This window comes from Peromyscus californicus, unplaced genomic scaffold (genome assembly GCF_007827085.1).
Source record: "Peromyscus californicus insignis strain IS unplaced genomic scaffold, ASM782708v3 Scaffold_14__1_contigs__length_90479793_seg_2, whole genome shotgun sequence".
NCBI lineage: Eukaryota > Metazoa > Chordata > Mammalia > Rodentia > Cricetidae > Peromyscus > Peromyscus californicus.
The window spans coordinates 22927983-22946627 of record NW_026294436.1 but is presented as its reverse complement, the minus strand read 5'-3'; the positions used below and the strand labels follow the sequence as shown (position 1 = coordinate 22946627).

The window sequence follows — 18645 nt, the reverse complement described above, 5'->3', positions numbered from 1 at the left end:
ATTCCACATTCGCCCCTGGCTTGTGTTCAATTCTCAGCATCCTGCAAAGACACAGCTCTCCATCTTTTGCCATTTTTTTCCCATCACACCCAGTTATTGCATCTGTGGTTCATGGCATGAGCCATGAGTGATGAGACCACGCCATGTTACACCCAAACTTCGACCTAGACAGGTTTTTGTTTTTTCTTTAAACATAGCTTTTTATTTGTACACTGCTTACCTGCTTGCTTAAAAGGAGTTAAGATCAGACTGGACAGATGGCTCAGTGGTTAAGAACGTGTGCTGCTCTTCCAGAGGACCCAAGTTCAGTTCCCAGTATCCATGTGGGGCAGCTCATACTTGTAATCCCAGCTCCAGGGGATCCTTGCTTTTAGACTTCACAGTCACTACACACCACACACACACACACACACACACACACACACACACACACACACACACACATACACACACACAGTTAATATAAAGTAATGAGGAAAGGCTCAAAGAAGCCATAAGCCATGGAGAGGGAAGTTTCTGGACTTCTCGCATGACAGGTAATGTTCTAGCCCAGTGGATCTCAACCTTCCTAATGCTGCGGCCCTTTAATACAGTTCCTCACATTGTGTGGATCCCCAACCATGAAATTATTTATTTTTTTCTGAGACAGGGTTTCTCCCTGTAGTTTTGGTGCCTGTCCTGGATCTCGCTCTGTAGACCAGGCTGGCTTTGAACTCACAGAGATCGGCCTGCCTCTGCCTCCCGAGTGCTGGGATTAAAGGTGTGAGCCACTGCCACCTGGCCATGAAATTATTTTTGTTACTACTTTATAACTGTAATTTTGCTCCTGTTACAAATAGTGATGTAAATACCCCATTATGCAGGATATCGGCTATGTGACCACTGTGAAAAAGGGTCACTCAGCTGCCAAAGGGGTCGCAACCCACAGGTTGAGAAGCGCTGTTCTAGCCAAGGCAGATGTGCTAACTCAGATGCCGAGGGAGATAAAATGATCCCTCTTGTTTTCTAAGTGAGGACACAGAGCTCAGGGAAGACCAAAGCCATCCTCTAAGTCACAAAGGTAACTTTGAAAGTGACGTTCAAATCCAAGTGGTATGGTGACTCTCGAGTTCATGCTGTTCACCATGCAGCAGCCTCAGCGCCATATACACAGACGAACTAGCCCTTCCTTCCTTCCTTCCTTCCTTCCGCAGTGGTCTTTTGAGGCAACAGTCATGCGCCCCTGTCTTCCATTTCCCGAGTCATCCTTCCTTCATTCTTCAGGCCGTGTGCTCCAGACCTCCATAGCTGCTTTCTCTCTGTCCCTCTGAAGGTCGGGAGGCCACAGGTCCACAGTCCTCTGGGAGCTGCTGGTCCAGGCAGAGTGCAGCCGGACAGAGATGTGTTTGATCCTAACACTGTGTACTATGCTGTCTGTAGCCCCCACACTTTAAATGATGGCCGGTGACTCCAGCTCAGCTGGTGTTGCTGTAGAAGAAGAACAGCAAAACAACCTTCCCTCCCTGTTCTTTCAGGTGCCAGAAATCATCCAGTTAATTTACTACTACGTAGACAGCATGACTGAGGAAGTCGCCCAGAGCGTCATGAAGATGGTCTTCCAATTGCTGGTCCAGTCTCACACAGACGAGGTTATCCTGACGCTGTTCAAGATAGAGGACTGGTCACCAAGGTTACCCATTCCATCAGCTACCAATTTACAAGCCACTAGTTGTCCTTTTATTAGCATATTAGTGTGTGCATATACATGTTCAAGTGTGTCTGCACGTGTGTGCAGATTTAGACACACGTGTGTGGAGGCTAGAGATAACGTCAGGTGTCTTCCTTAGCCATATTTCATCTTATTTTTTGGAGACAAGGTTTCTCCCTGAACTTGGAGCGCACCAGTCCAGCTCCAGGGACCTGGCTCTCTGCCTCCCCAGTGCTGGAGTTATGGACATGTGCTGCTGCAGGCCACTTTGTATGGATGCTGGAGCTCCAAATGCATCTCCCCAGCCCCTAGCTTATTCTTAAAATGTATTTAATATTGAATATTTTCTCATTTATTTGGAGCAAAGTGACTCTAAGAGCTGTCTGCCTTACTGCAGAAAATCTTGGAAGCATGTCAAATTTAGAAAAGGCAAAGCAGTCGGGCGGTGGTGGCGCACGCCTTTAATCCCAGCACTCGGGAGGCAGAGGCAGGCGGATCTCTGTGAGTTTAAGGCCAGCCTGGTCTACAGAGCGAGATCCAGGAAAGGTGCAAAGCTACCCAGAGAAACCCTGTCTCGAAAAACAAACAAAGTTAATATACGTGTAGCAAATTCACTTTTTTAACGTATATTTATATGAATAAAAGTTTGGTCACAATAATCATCACCACAACCATGAAGGCATGTCCATGACCATCACTCCCCAATTCCCTTGGCTGTCTTTTAGGGCCAGCCCCTTCCTGTACCCTCAGGTGCTAGAAGCCACTGGTCTGTCTTCTATCTCCATCATTTTTCCTTTTCTAGAGTGTCCTGTCTCTACAACCACATAATATGTGGATGACTTAGCAGGTCTAGGTACTGCCACTAAGGCTGATGACCCAAGTTCAAACCCTGGGACCCACATGGTATAAGGAAAAACAGATTCCCACAAGTTGTCTTTTTTTTAATTTAATTTAATTTTGGGAGTATGGATGTTTTGTCTGTGTGTGTGTCTGGGCACCATGTGCATGCTTGGTACCAGCAAAGGCCAAAAGAAGGTGTTGGATTCCCTGGAACTGGAATTCAGATGGTTGTGAGCTGCCATGTGGGTACTGGGGATTGAACCCAGGTATTCTGGAAGAGTAACCAGTGTGTTTAACTGCTGACTCATCTCTTTAGCACCACAAATTGTCTTTTAACCTCCCCCTACACACCGTATTTTTAATTTTTAGTTATATGTGTATGTATATGTCTGTATGTGAGTTTGTGCACATGAGTATAATGCCCATGGGAGACAGAAGAGGGCGCCAGACCCCCTGAAGCTGGACGTAGGTGGTTGGGAAGCCGTCTGATGTGAGTGCTGGGAACTGAGTTGGGTCCTCTTCTAGAGCAGTATGTGCCCTAAACTGCTGAGCCAGCTCTCCAACCCCAACAAAATAAAAAAAATTTAAATATTTTAAAAAATAAAAAAGGAAGTTTCTTTATATTTGTAGTTTGTTGAGAGTGTTTATCACAAATGGAAATTAAATTTAGTTAAAATTTTTTATTGTGTCTATTAAGGTGATTGTATGATTTTTCTTTTTTATCCTGTTAATATAGTAAATTGTACCTTTCAGATTAAAGCCCATTTGTTCTTATGTCCTTTTATTGTAACTAATATATCTAGAATAACGTAGCTGGAAGTTTCTCCAGTCCTGCCCGACCCTGCAGCCCAGACGAATTTCTCCCACCCACTGTCCCACAGCCGCTCATAAAATAATCACTTAAAGGCTTACATTAATTACGAACTGTATGGCCTATGGCTTTAGCTTATATTAGCCAGCTCTTTCAACTTTACTCAACCCATTCCTATTCATCTATATATTGCCACGTGGCTGTGGCATTACTGGTCTGATGGCGTCTTGTTGCTCCTTCAGTGGTTGGCTGCATCTCCTCTTCTCTGCCCTTCTCTCTGTCTCTCTGCTTGGATTTCCCACTTGGCTGTAAGCTTTGTTGCCATAGGCCAAAAAAGTTTTATTTATTATCCAGTGGGAGCCACACATATTCACAGCATACAGAAAGACATCCCACAGCAGAATAAGTTTCTTTTATATAGAATATAGTTATATCTTTGGGAAATTTGGCTGTTGTATATGTTTGTATTATTCTTGTTTTGTTTTGTTTTGTTTTGTTTTGTTTTGTTTTGTTTTGTGGTAGTAGGGATTGATCTGAGAGTCTCATGTATTTTGGGCAAACACTTTACCACAAAGCTAGATCATGTGTTTTTTATCAGATCTGAAAATCCATGCCTTTTAATTTGTATATTTAGAGCATTTACAATGAATGTACTTAATGGTTTATTTGGATTTATGCACTATTTTATAATTTGTTTTCTGTCTGTCTCTCTGTTTTATATGTCAGAGTCTCCTTTTCTGCATCTTTTTGAATTATTTGAATTCTTCATGTATTCTATTTTTCTTTACCCAGACACTCATTGGATCAGATTTTACCTTTAACTTATTGGGCAATGAAGAATTTATATGGCCATACTGCAGTCGACTAATAGCTAATATCTGTAACTTTAGGAAAAGGAAGATCCAACAGCTTCCTTTGCTGTCCTTGCTCCATATGATAGCTGTCATTCACCTCACATTCACATACATTGAAAAACTGCCAAAAGCCAGTTTTTCTTTTCAATAGTCATCTGTATTTTTAAACTAAGTGGAGAAAGTGGTTAAACTAAGTGACCCATTACAGTTACTCAAATATTTGCTGTTTCTGTTGTTTTTTATTATTGAAGTTCCTACTTCTATATAAGGAAATTTCTCCTCAGCTAAAAATTGTTTATTAAAATTTCACTTGACAGCATATCTATCTTTGGATAACAACTTCCCTTAGTTTTCTCTCATGGGAGACTGTTTCATAATTTACCTCCATCTTAAAAGATGATTTTCACTGAACACAGAATTCTGTGCTGACAGTTCTGTCCCTTTCCCACATAGCTTCCTCTGTCTGGGGATTCTTTGGGCCTTATTCTCAACCTGAGCCACTTAGGGAGATGGTGGGGTTTGTGTTGGCTTGCACACAGAGCTGGGGGAATCCTTCGCTTGCTGCCTCTGAAGGATCCCTTCGAAGGTCCTTTAAGCTGTCTGTATTGATACATAGCACAGTTATCAGGGCAATAAAGTGGACAAAAAAGAGCCAGAAAACAATCACAGTGGTGGCCTTACAAGGTTTGTGCAAGGCCCTGGCAGCTGATCCCAGCACTACAGACACAAGCTAAAATAGTAAGACAAGCTCTCAACAACAGCAGAGATGTCTTCCTTTCCCGACCCACCAAGTCACATATCTTCGTGTTCCGGCTGGACAGCTTCCCCTCTGCAGCTCTGCCAGAGTCACCAGATAGGGTGTGGGAAGAACAAAGAAGAAGGACCTACTCACGCTGTCTGACTCAGAGGGTCCCGTTTTCCCACTGCTCCGGGGAGACAGGATTTCACCCAGAGGTTCTGTTGCCTGTGTCTGGTGCACAGTTTTGCTCTGGGGTCATGTGTAGGTCAAAGTTGGGAGATAAAAGAGAAAAAACAAAATCTGGAATGCTTACTCAATGGGTTAGTTTTCTGAATTTTGGCTTCAGTTTCCAATCTGCCTGTTTTTATTAATCTTTCAGGGGCTAATCCAGTTCAGGTTTTGTAAATTAGATTGAGATAGTTGATAGCATTAGTCAAGGCTTCTGTTTCCTCACTGATCTCTGTCTGTGTATCTGTCAGTCACTGAGAAAGGGGTGAACAAAGTGTTTTCAAGTGTCTGTAGTTCTAACTAGTGGGAGAGCAAGGCTAATGTGGGCCTGCTCACTTGTGGTGGACAACAGAAACTAAAACTGCTTGTTATTAATTTCTAATAAATGTTCTTATCATGGTAAGGAAGTTTCTACTTTATAATGCTAATTACAAAAAAAAACCCAAAACAAGCATCAACTTTAAATTTCACCAAATATCCAATGACATACCAGTACAGATCTTTTAACAATTTAGTCTCTTAAGTGTTAGATATTTTGATCAATTACTTCTCTTTAAATAACGATTAGGGAACATGATCTTAAAAATCTCCTTTATAAGCCGGGCGGTGGTGGCACACGCCTTTAATCCCAGCACTCGGGAGGCAGAGCCAGGCGGATCTCTGTGAGTTCGAGGCCAGCCTGGTTTCCAAAGCGAGTTCCAGGAAAGGCGCAAAGCTACACAGAGAAACCCTGTCTCGAAAAACCAAAAAAAAAAAAAAAAAAAAAAAAAATCTCCTTTATAGATTTAGATTTTTAATGCCTATGGACTAGTAAGAGATGGTTGAATCAATTTTGTTGGATGTTGGATGGATATTTAAAATTAAAATGTGTTTTCTACTACACGCAAAATTATTATACAAGACTGGTTAAAATGTGTTAGTAGATCCTCTACATGGGAATGTGTTTATATTTATTCAATCGGTTAAATTCTTGATACTGTGTTACTGGGTTTCACGTTGTTTGTTGGAGCTGGGTACCGGGCCGCTCAGGTTGTGTGTGAAATCTCATTATGCGAGTGTCCCACACTTCATCCATTCTTTTGCTGAAAGCCATCTGCCATCAGTGTTTGCTGTGACTCTGGTGCCTATGCAACGTTCTTAGGCTGACACTGTTTAGATTTATTGGGTTTTGGGGGGAGGTGCCTTCTCTTCTCTGCACCCCATGCTTTCCTTGTGAGACAGGTTTTCTTCTCCCTCGAAGTCTGTCCTTTAATTATCCTCTAGGAAGAATCTGTCCATCACCCACCCATGTGTTCATTCAGGAAGTCTTCCTTAAAGACAAGAGACTTTCTGTGAAACCTGTAGGCTGACGGTTTCTTGCTGTCCAACCGTGGAAGGCCTGACCTCTCGTCTCGCGCTATCCACTGGTGCCGGTAGGAAGTAGCGGTCAGTCTAACTGCCATCCTCGGTGACTGGCCATTCGTCACTTTGCCTTTGTCCCTAGAGCGCATCCTGTGCCATGTTGCCAGCAGTGGACTTCTCCTCTTTTTGAAACATACTATTATTATTATTATTATTTGGTGTGTGTGTGTGTGTGTAGGTGAGTGTATATGTACATGTGTGTGCTGTTTAGTGTGTATGGTGTGTGTAAGTGTGTATGTGAATGTATGTGTAATGTGCACGTGTGTAGTGTGTGTATATATGTGTGTGTGCTGTGCATGTTGGAGTGGTGTGTGTGTGTGTGTGTGTGTGTGTGTGTGTGTGTGTGTGTATGTGTGTATGTGTGTGTGTTTGTAGTCCAGAGGACAACTTGCAGGATTGCAGGGTTGGTTTTCTCCTTTCACATTGTGGGTCCTGGGGATAGAAATCAGCTTGTCAGGTTTGGGGGCAAGCTCCTCTACCAGCTGAACCATCCCACCAGCCCGAAAGTCTTTCTTTACCTCCTATCATCTTTCTTTCATTTGCTTGTTGCTCTCTTCTGGTCTTTCCTTCTTTCTTTCCTTCTTCCTTCCTTCCTTCCCCCTTTCTTCCTCCTCCTCCTCCTCCTCCTCCTCCTCCTCCTCCTCCTCCTCCTCCTTCTTTGGTGATGGTGGGGGGTCTTGGCCTCAAACTACCTATTTGGTTAAAGATGACTATGAACTCCTGATCTTCCCGCCTCCACTTCCCAAGGGCTGGTATTATGGGTACATGAACAAACACACCGAATCAGTAGTGAACGGGACTGAACCTAGGATCACATGTACCAGGCAAGCATGAAACCAACTGAGCTGCATCCCACGGCCCCAGATGCAGTGTTGGTGGCAGAAAGGAGAACTTAGATAAGGCCACACGGTGAGGACTTGACCCGATGCTCTCTCACGGGCACTCCACAAGCTTTGGTCTTAGATGTCTTCAGGCCCATAGGCGAAGGGAACGTTTTCCTACTTGTCTCTATACAATGAAACATAGAGCAGGGAAGTCTGGAGGTGATGAAATAAATAAATAAATAATGAAGAGAGAAGTGCCAGGAGAGGAGGAAAGCAGGGGGCTAGGCCTGGGCTCAGGAGCTGAGAGCCCTTCCGGAAAGCGCTGGAGAGCAGCTGAAAATGGGTTGCCTGGAACTGCTGGCGGTTTCTGTCTCCACAGAGGGACACACAGATCCTGGGAAATCCTGGCTTCCTTTCCACAAAGCTACCAAGTAATCATGGAGTATCTACTGCAGAGGCTGATTTCACCCCAGACACCCAAGGACCAGGAGACCGGCCATGAAACAGAGCTCTCAACATCGATTGTATGGAGGGGCAGGTGGAGGGGGGGAGCTGGGAAGGAAACACACTTGGGGTTTCTGCTGGGCTAGCTTGGGCTCTAGGGACCAAGTACCATGTAGGGGAGCAAATTTAGCTGGGCATTCTAATAGCAGAGTCTCCAGGTTGGGTTAGAAGGTGGGTTTCCAGCCAATTGACTTGCCTAGAACAGAAGAATCCGATTCTAGTTTTGAGTATGGGGGTGCAGTCAGGTGAGACACTCCCCCCGCAGGCCTGCCTGAATGCTCAAGGACGCTGAGAGGCTAAAGCAGGACCTACAGTTACAAGAGCACATAAAGGCATTCTAGAAGCAGCCTGGCGTGATTACGTTCCGTCTTCACTCGCTGGCCTCATCAGGGACGGCACTGGGCAGGCCTCCCTGGGTGATAGGAACTATGGATGTCAATAAAGATGATGACATCTGCTCTCCTCACTCCAGGTCACCAGGGCCATCCATGAGCTGCTGCTGGTGCCGAGCCAGCGCTCGGAGGTGCAAACCGTCTTCGCCTCCCTGTTCGTGGCCCTGCTTTTCCAAATCTCTTTCCTGGTGACTAACAAGAGCACTGTGGGCCAGGACAAGCCGCACAAAACCGAATGTGTGAAGCTTGTGAGGTACCTTGGGCCCTGGGCCAGTGTGCTAGGGACTAGGATCTGCATACCAGCAGCTCGGCACCCTCGATAACTTGGCCCTTCCATATCCTCCGCACATAGACTCAAGAAACCTTCCTAGACGTTCTTGAAAAGACTCTTTAAGGTGGTCCCCCAGGTAGATGCAGTTTCTGTACTAGAATAAAATCAAAACAAGACTGCTGGACCACGGACCTAGATTCCATTTCCCCAGCCTCTGCAGGCTTCCCGTGCCACCTGGGAGACCCCCACAGGCGTTGTCTGCTTCAATTGTGAAATGTACTTGGCCTGTAGTCATTCCCTGGCCAGGTTCATAATTCATAGGATGGGTGGGACTCCCACGTGGGGTTAGGAGGTCAATGGCGTGGCTGGAATTGACTCCCTGCCTCCGGCTCTGTCTTCAGTTCTTCTGTAAAGGCCTTGAAGACCTTACTGCGAAGCTCGGGGTACTTAGATCACATGTCTTATATTCAGACACTTAGGGGCTGGGATCTGCTTGTCAATCCTGAAAGGCACTATTATGGAGTCACTATGCTGGCCAGGTAAGCTGCCTCCAGTCCCCGGGTGGGGGACCTCCTATATCTTTGGTCCTCTCCTGTGGTTCAGAATAGGGTCTTATTCTGAGCACCCTATTGTTATCACAGGTCCCTGGTCATCAAGAACTGTTGGCACAATCGCCCTGTCTTCCGCTTCCTCATCAGGACCCTCGAGGACCCAGCCTGTGTCAATCACTTCACAGCCCTGGTGTTCCTAACGGAGGTGAGCAGAGTAGGGGGCCAGAGGGCAGTGGGGACAGCTTCCTGGGAAGCAAGTGTAGCCAGGGGACTCCTCTAGAAGGCTCCTGGGGAAGAGAAGTGGCCTGGTTTACCCCTGCCCACGGAACGGGCTGGGGAACATGGGTAAGAATTCTTCGTTAGGTTTCCATGAGTCACAGGCCTTTATCCTCCAACCTCAAGGCTTTGACTCTGCTCTGACCTGGTGGAGCACTGGTTTTCTGTCCTGCAGTTACTTCAGCTTTGACTAGCTACCCTGAATCACTCCAAAATTCAGTCATCTGACGGGGAAAAATGTGTCGAAAATTAACAAATATATATATATATATATATATATATATATATATATATAAATTTTATAAAACCATTAATTTTTACAGTGCCTAAAGAGGACTACTTTCATGTCTTTGCTTGTATGAAGATGTGTGTGTGTGTGTGTGTGAGAGAGTGTGTGTGTGTGTGAGTGTGTATGTGTGTGTGTATGTAAGGTTAACTTATTCTCTGATATTCTATAATGCTGTTCTTTTCATTGCATTTTTTGTTTTTAAGTTAACTTTTTAGTCAGTATACAGGAAATGAGTTTCATTGTGACATTTTCATGCATATGCAACGTTGTAATTTTGTTCTTATTCATCTCTTCCACTATCTCTGGATTCTCCCACCCCACCCCCTTTTTGAGACCGAGTCTCACTATGTAGCCCTGGCTGTGGGAGCCCGTTCTCGGGTTCCTCGTGGCTTTACCCAGCATGTCTGCATAGAGGATGATTAGGACCACGGGCCTGAGTGCAGGTGTCTGGGATGGTCTGCACTTGGCTGTGCTGGGGGAGGAGGTCTTTTGCTCCACCCCTTGGCGTCTCTATAAAAACCCTGGGGCAGAGACAGTCGGGGCCCGTTGGAATAGGTTCCAGGCCCTCTCGAGGCTATCCTTTATTTTCTATCTGTTTATCTCCAAGATATTCTCCGCAATAAATCCTTCTATCTAATATTTCCTGCTGCTCGCACTCAAGAAAACTCTGGGGAACTGTGGGGGTGGTTGGGTAAACGCCCCACAGAATGGCGCCTGAACAGGGACTAAAGAAAAAAGAAAAAGGGGACTAAAGAAAAAAGAAAAAGGGGACTAAAGAAAAAAGGGGGGACTAAAAAAAGGGGGGACTAAAGACAAATGAATAGGGACTAAAGATAAAGGAAAATAATAGTTTTATTACAGAGTTTTTGGCGAAAGTGCTGAGTCAGCCCTGCCAGTGGATAAGGCATGCCGGTGTTATGGAAAATATATATTTTTTATATATATTATTGAGAGGCAGGGGTTTTATCCTCGAGAGAAAAGGAAAGCGGACTGGAAGGATGTCCGATGCTGCAGCGAAATTCTCTTCTGTCAAAATTTTCTATCTTCTATCCCTTTCTCAATTTCTATCTGTGAAAAATAAGGCATAGGGTAGTAAAATAGTGTAGGAAAAACTTAGAAATGTAAGATAGATTGTGTAGGAAAAAAAGTAAGGCAACTAGACAGAAAAACTCTTCAATTTTCTAACTTTGGGGGCTCTGAATGCAAACTGGGGAAAAAAATCTTTCTTTGGGCTTTATGGGTAGTAAAAAGTTCTTCTTTGAGCTTATGGGGAAGAAAAAGTTTCCTATGGAAGTTTTTGACCTGGGGACAGCTGAAATGCTAAGTCCAAGCGGCAGGAGAAAGTAATTTCTCCCTGAGGCAAAAATGGGGGTGTAAAAAGCCAAAGTTTAAAGTTGGGAAGTTTTGGGAAAAGTTGGTCTTTCTCTTAGGGGAAAAAAATCTTTCTCTTAAACTAAAAGCTTTTCTTGGAAAATTTGGGGGAAAAATATGTCTAAAAAGCCTTCATCTTTCTCAAAAGCTCTTAAAAACTAAAGCCTTTAACTTTCTCAGGACAAAAATTAGAATCACCTGAAGATATTAGTATGGGGACCACCTGTGATTAGTTCTAAGGGAAAAAACAGCAAACCTCTTAAGACAGCAAAACCTCTAAGTTCTCTTTCAAGCTTTAAAAATCCTCCCTGCAATGCAGGAGGCAGCGACAAGTTCCTAAAAACCTCTACTAAGCTGTCTCTTCAAGCTAGTAAAAGACAGTGGGTCAGAAACACTTGGTAGAGTGTGGGTGAAAAGCTACAGAGAGCCCAAAAAGGGCAGGAAACTTTACCTGAGAAAAGCAAAAAAGCCAAGCTTTTCAGTTACAGCTGAGCTTGAGGCATCAAGGGTTTTGTTTCTGAGTGAGCATTTCAGAATGAAAAAGTGCTCCCAATCGTCCTAAGCAAAGATCCCCTGAAGCAATGCAAACTACTAGCATTGTATCCTCGCTTCTGACCAAAAACCCAGAGGCGACTGGCCAGCGTCTCTGAGTTGGAGTGCATTTCTGGGATACTAGGGTTCCTGCAGTTGTAAACTTCCAGGAGCACAGAGCTGAGGCAGGAAGGTGCAGGACCCAGGGGAAGGTTGCTAATGAACAAACAAAGCTAAAGCCAGTGGGAACAGCACTGTTGTCCACTTTCCTACAAGTCCCGGGTTGATAGGTCCACAGCTGAAAAAAAAAATCTGAGAAAAAAGCTTTCCTATCAGAGAAAGGACATTTCTGGGAAAACAGTAAAGCTGAACTGTGTCTGAAGCAGTTGTACTGCAGAGTCAGAACACTGTCTGGGGAAAGAGCCCAGCCAGGGCAGAACAGAACTATCCAGGAGTAAAGCTTTCTTTTCTGTCAGAGAAAGCATCTCTTTGAGAAAAGCTTTGTTTCAACTAACTCCTGGTGAAATGAGGGAGTGTAGCCCTGAGAGGTGATTGCCTCTGGCATAAGCTCTGTCCTTGAGCACCCAGACAAGCAAATGCAACCCACTGGGGGACTGGGTCAGGTGAAGGCCTGATGAGGCAAAACACCTGTCCTAATGGGAGTTTAGAAATGGCAAAACCCTCCCCTGTTAGATTTTCAGTCTGTACGCAAACCACACAGACCCCGAAAACAAACGGACAAAAAACCCCTACCTTCAGTAGCAGGGAAAGCCGCCACTGTAGTGTCGGAAACTGTTTCTGGGGTAGAGGGGATAAACTGAGACCAAACTGGGAACTGTCTGGGAAAAAGACTCTGAAGAAACAGAAGGGACATAATCCTCCCCAGAAAATGTGACCTGAAAAAGCTGCTAGAATTTGAGGCAGATTCGGGGGGAGGAAGAAAGCCCCTACCTCCAAAAGTAGCTAGCAGAGGAACAGAGCCGCGGACAGATACCTGAAGCTCTGCATCTGGGGAAGGAAGGAACAAGCAAAATGAGATAGATCAGTGGGAGAAAATCTCTCTGAAGGAGCTATGGAAAAGCTGTTGTAAATGATCTTGTTTTTCACTGACTGGCTAAGGCAAGCACAAGCCCCGAGGAAAGTTGCTATAAGAAATGCCAGCCTCAATGCGCGCTAAGGAGGCAAGTGCAGTTCTGATTTGGGGGCCAGTGTCAAATGAAGGAGAGACACCTGTTGAAGCCAGCTGAGGAGAGAATAGAAATCTCCCAATGTGCCATAGCTGAAAATGTAAAATGCTTGTTCAAATCTCCCGTTGCAAAAGCAAAAAACTTTGTTCAAACCTCCCGGGCAAGAATTTGTAAACAAGTCTGGTAAAAGAATAAGTTGACTCTCAGACCCGAAAAGAACTATGGGAAATGACTGATATAAGGGAAATGATATTATTGACTGATATAAGGGAAATGCATTCTGGGAAAGGTAGTTTTTCCGCTAAAGATGGCGACATTGCCCTGAAACTTTTGTCAGCTCGAAAATACGTTCATGGCAAATTTAAAACACAGCTTTTAAAAGAATAAGGAGGAAAATCGTCTAAGAGTTTAAGTGTCAGTTCCAATGAAAAGTTGAAAGGATACGGAACTAGGCGCTTCACGGTTTGGGGCTCCATTGGTAAAATGCCTTATTTGCCCTAATAGCTGTGCAAAGTTTTTACAGTAGCTAGATGACAGAAAGCTACCTTTAAGAGCAAATAAACCACTTTAAAATCCTTAAAACAAGAGAAAGCAGTTTATACACTGAATGTTGTCTTAGATATGAAGAAACTTATGTTGAAATTAAAGTTCTTTGCCTTTTGGACAAACTGCCTGCAATGAGTAATTCCTTTGCAAATCTAATAAGGATACAAGGAAACAGGCATTCAAAAAGTAATGACTGCTTTATAGACTTGAACAAACTTCAGAAAATCTAGCTGTCTTACAAAAGAGTTGCTTCACCTGAAAGTTCCTTATAAAAAAAAATCAATGCTAAGTATTACAGCTGCTAATAACATCAGGAGTTAAAGCTAATGAAGTGAAAATACTAAATACAGTTCGGAGCTGTGCTGCTTTTGGCTTTACTAGCTCCTTTAGAAAAATACTTTATATCACCTAATAGCTGTGTAGTATTTGGCGAAGAGCTTTACAGCAGCTAAATACGATAATTTCACCCTCAGTGTGAAGTGAAGTTTTTCGGTAGAACAAACCAAAAGTACTGCTGTAATAGAAATGTTTGTCTGAATTGAAGCACTTAGGGGAACTATTATGAATTTGGGTGAAGGGACAGCCTCTAGTTAAAAACTGTCTACTGCTGACAGTGCATCTCTGCCGGTCCAGAACGGCTGAGAGAACTGGCAACTTTGGAGTGTGGCTTCGTCCCGAAGATGCTACAGTCCCCTAGCAACAACTATCACAATTCTATAACACTCACTAAATTCCAGTGCTTTATAACAAAGCTGACTATAAATTCCAAACTTTAGAAATGATATATGTACTTCCTGTCTAGTTAAGAGAATCTTTCTAATATAGTAATAATAATTAAGAGTAAGAAATAGAAAAAGATGAAAATAAGATATGTGAGTTTGTAAAAATTCTCTTGTTAGATCTGTGTTAAGAAATCTTTAGGTGTTTGTGAAGTTAAACGTATGCTAATAGTAGCCCTATATAAGTTTGTAAAATAGATCTACAGATCCTTTAAGAATATAGGCTTGCAAGAAGTATCTAAGGTAGTCTTAAGACATGTAGTAATAAGCTTGTAAGAAGTAAAGATGCTAGTTGTAAATGTAAGTTTAAATAAGAAATAAGATGGAATGAACATAAGAAATATATGAGAAGTAATAAGAAATATATTTGCTAAAGTAGTTCTATAGTTTCCTTAAGGAGTATAAATAAGTAGATATTAATACATTATATGTGAGTTTGTAAAATGTAGATGTTGAATGTGAGTCTAAATGCTTTGCAAGGCAAAAGGTTATATGTGAGTTTGTAAAGTGTAAATGTTAAGTGTGAGTCTATTCTTAATGTATATGGTGAAAGAACCTGAGACACACTGAACTTAGTGTCCTAGCAGACTGCAAAGCAGGCAGTCTGAGCGGTTTTCAAAAGCTCCAGAAGCTGCTAAGAAGCTAAGAATGGCGGACGCGAGAACCAGCACAAGGCATCCGCAGCTGAGATCCGTGGAAAATCGACGCAACACAGAAAAACCTGAGCTAACATCAAAAACGGTGTGGTTTAGAATACTATTGTACCTAAAAAGGTCTCTGGCTTGAGAATAAGTTCAGAGACGCTTGTTTGAGCAAAAATTGTTAACTGCAAAAAGTTTTGGTTGAAAAACATCTCTTCATATTTGGAAGTGAAAGCCTGATACCAGAATTTATTTCTTGTTTGAACTTTTTGAACTTAAAATGAGATAAAACTACAGAAAGATTTTGGTTCTGGATTTCTTCATATTTGGAAGGCTCATACCAGAATTTATCATTTGAATTCTGGGACTTAAGAAATTTATTTCTACCTAGAATCAAGATGCAGTTTTGTGTATGCATATATGCTTTATTAATTGGTGATTCATGAATTGTTTTGTGGAACTGTTTATGTAAAAATGAAATTACTTACAGAACTGGTTTTGTGTTACAAGTGGAACTGTTTAAACGGAAAAGTTTGGGTTTTCTAACTAGGTTTGAGATTTTGTTTAAAAAATTATAAAGAAAAGGAGGAGTTATGAGGTTGAATTATGTTTGCAGAAACCTATTGATATTAATGCACCCTGGTTTTGTGGAGTTAAGGAATATTTAAGTTTGATGTGAATACATTGAAGTTTTTCCTATGTTCTGTTAGCAAGAAAATTCAAATGATTGAGTTAAAGTTTTAAGACAGAGAAAATTGTTAACTATATTTAGCACCATATATGCTAATTCAAATGGTTCTGTTAAGAGTTTGCTTTGAGTTGTAAAATTGAGAGAATTGTGACTATGTATAGCAATATTTATGTTAACCTGTTAATGGTAATGATGGAAGCTAAGGGATTCTTTAAGTTTGTAGTCACCTTAAGAGTTTTTGGTTTAGAAAGGGCCTGAGGCAGCTAAGACTGCTGTAGTCACCTTGGACCTAATTCAAAAGAGAAATGCCATCTTTATCATCCTCTACTCCCATATTGGGAGGTGTAACAGCTATGGAGATTGCTGTAAGCCATTAATAGTTATTTTCTTATATATTAAGAAAGGGGGACCTGTGGGAGCACGTTCTCGGGTTCCTCGTGGCTTTACCCAGCATGTCCGCATAGAGGATGATTAGGACCACGGGCCTGAGTGCAGGTGTCTGAGATGATCTGCACTTGGCTGTGCTGGGGGAGGAGGTCTTTTGCTCCACCCCTTGGCGTCTCTATAAAAACCCTGGGGCAGAGACAGTCGGGGCCCGTTGGAATAGGTTCCAGGCCCTCTCGAGGCTATCCTTTATTTTCTATCTGTTTATCTCCAAGATATTCTCCGCAATAAATCCTTCTATCTAATATTTCCTGCTGCTCGCACTCAAGAAAACTCTGGGGAACTGTGGGGGTGGTTGGGTAAACGCCCCACACCCGGCTAGCCTGGAACTTTCTGTGTAGATCAGGCTAGCCTCAAACTCACAGAGATGCATTTGCTTGTGCGCTAGGATTAAAGGTGTGCTCCCCCATGCCCAGCCTCTTCTCCCCGTCACTGGTCTCCTCTGCCTTCATCGTATGTTTTTCATAAAACTCTAACGATGACGCTTGTTTAACACAAATGTGTTCCATGATGGAGAGAGTATTCTGTTTCTAATTTGACACAAGTGTAAACAACCCTGCAAACAAACACCTCTGTGCAAAATAACGCTACAGATGATTGCTTTAAATATGGACTATTAAAAAGTGGAAGTATGAGTTCCAGATGTGTAAGTGACTTCTGTGACTTTTGATACGGATGCCCAAAAGTTCTCCAGTAAAATTGTGTCACTTTATGCTTCCACCAGCAGGGGTTGGGGAGGTTTTTGAGGTCTGCCTTACTGTAGTCTTAAATTAGCTTCTTTGAAAATGCAAGCTACCTGATTTTGAAAGCTATTACATTTATTTGTGTGTGTGTGTGTGTGTGTGTGTGCAACCACACACATGTGGAGATCAGAAAACAACATGCATGAGTCAGTTCTGTCCTTCCCCTAGGTGGGTCCCAGGGATGGAGCTGGAAGTTTCTCTGGTCCTGCCCAGCCCTGCGGTCAAGACAAATCTCTCCCACCTGCATCTCGCAGCCACTTGGTCCCAAGTAAATACACAGAGGCTTACATTACTTACAAACTATATGGCCTATGGCTCAGGCTTCTTGCTAGCTAGCTCTTATAACTCAACTCATGTCTATTAATCTATATGTTGCCACATGGCCATGGCGTTACCGGTCTGCAGGCATCTTGCTCCTTCGGCAGTGGGCCGGCGTCCTCCCCTCTTCCGCCCTCCTTCTCTCTGTCTCTCTGCTTGGATTTCCCACCTGGCTGTAAGCTTTCTTTCCATAGGCCAAAAATAGCTTTATTTATTATCCAATAATATATATAAATACATATTCCCAGCATACAGAAAGACATCCCACAACGTGGGGATTGAGCTCAGGTCTCAGTCTTGACAGCAAACGCCTTTATCCATCCGTCCATCTCACTAATCCAAACGTACCTAATTAGAAAAAAATAAAAGGAAGAAGCCGATTACTTTTGAATGCCAACAGAAGATAACACAATAGTAATGACACTAGGACATACACGGTGATCTTCATTCTGACATGCTAGCAGGCACTTGCTAAGCATGCTAAGGATTGATTCTCTTGGAGGATGCAGAGGCCTGACTAGCTGGGGGTGCGTTCATGCAGTGGCTCTCAGGCCTTGGTGTAATCACCGCACTGAGGATGCTGCTCCAAAGACAGATTCCTGGGTCCTTACCCCAGAGGCTTGGGTTCAGTTGACCTAGGATAAGCCCAGGAGCCTTCATTTTCTAAAAGCCCTCTGCTGGCTGTTGTGGGGCAGGTAGTCCTTGGGCTCTGAGAAACAGCACAGGAGACTAGCCTACAAGCCAGAGGGCCACTGTTCTAGAGCAGCAGTTTTGAACCCTTGCTGCATACTAGAAGCCTCTAGGGCAGCAGTTCTCAACCTGTGGGTCACAAACCCCCAAAGGGGTCAAATATCAGATATTTACATTATGATTTATAACAGTAGCAAATTACAGTTATGAAGCAGCAACAAAATAATGTTATAGTTGGGGGTTAACACATCATGAGGAACTGTATTAAAGGGTTGCAGCATTAGGAAGGTTGAGAACCACTGGTCTAGGAGATGCTAAGCCTCATGCCACATTTTTCTGCTACTGGGTGCCTACTTCTTCAGAACCACCCTGGGGTGGGATGCAGGAATTAGTTTTCTCTAAGCCCCCATGACGGCTGTGATCTAGGCACAGCTGGTATTGAAGAACATTCTAGAAGTTCTCTCAAATGCTGATGCCCAGCTGCAAAGGGTAGATACCCACGTAACACTTGCTCAGTCGCCACCCTCACTGGAGCTTCAGGCTGCTGTGCAGTTAGCATGTGTGGCTTAGGACATTTGGGTAGAGAGATGGATGAAGCCCATTTTCAGCAACTGGAGGGGAACTCTGACAGTCTGAACATGGGGAACCAATGGGGTTCCGGTACCAGCTAAGAAAGTGGGCCAGATCTGTAGGTGAGAGACCATGGCTGGGAACACTTGGGAACATTTTGCAGTCCCTTAAAACTCCTTGTTCAGGGCTGGAGAGATGGCTCAGAGGTTAAAAGCACTGGCTGCTCTTCCAGAGGTCCTGAGTTCAATTCCCAGCACTCACAACTGTCTGTAACTCCAATTCCAGGGGATCCGATACCCTCACATAGACACACGTGCAGGCAAAACACCAATGCACATGAAATAAAAGCCTCCTTGCTCACTGTTACCTCCATCCGCCGGCAGTCACAGGCAGAGGGATTTAAAACAGACAGGGCGGTGCAATTTAAATCAGAGTACTTAAGAAACTGAGCCCAGGCACTTTAATTT

General features: G+C 43.5%; 1 protein-coding gene across 1 annotated transcript in view; it reads left to right on the top strand.

Annotated features, from left to right (window-relative positions):
• The window catches only part of LOC128109555 (maestro heat-like repeat-containing protein family member 7), a 42736-nt gene that overhangs the window by 17574 nt on the left and 6517 nt on the right, over positions 1–18645 (top strand). Inside the window, exons 11-15 of the mRNA XM_052736705.1 lie at positions 1515–1669; positions 7764–7908; positions 8361–8533; positions 8953–9090; positions 9193–9307. Of these exons, the coding sequence (XP_052592665.1) occupies positions 1515–1669; positions 7764–7908; positions 8361–8533; positions 8953–9090; positions 9193–9307 (726 nt within the window). The remainder of the gene's footprint in view (positions 1–1514; positions 1670–7763; positions 7909–8360; positions 8534–8952; positions 9091–9192; positions 9308–18645) is intronic.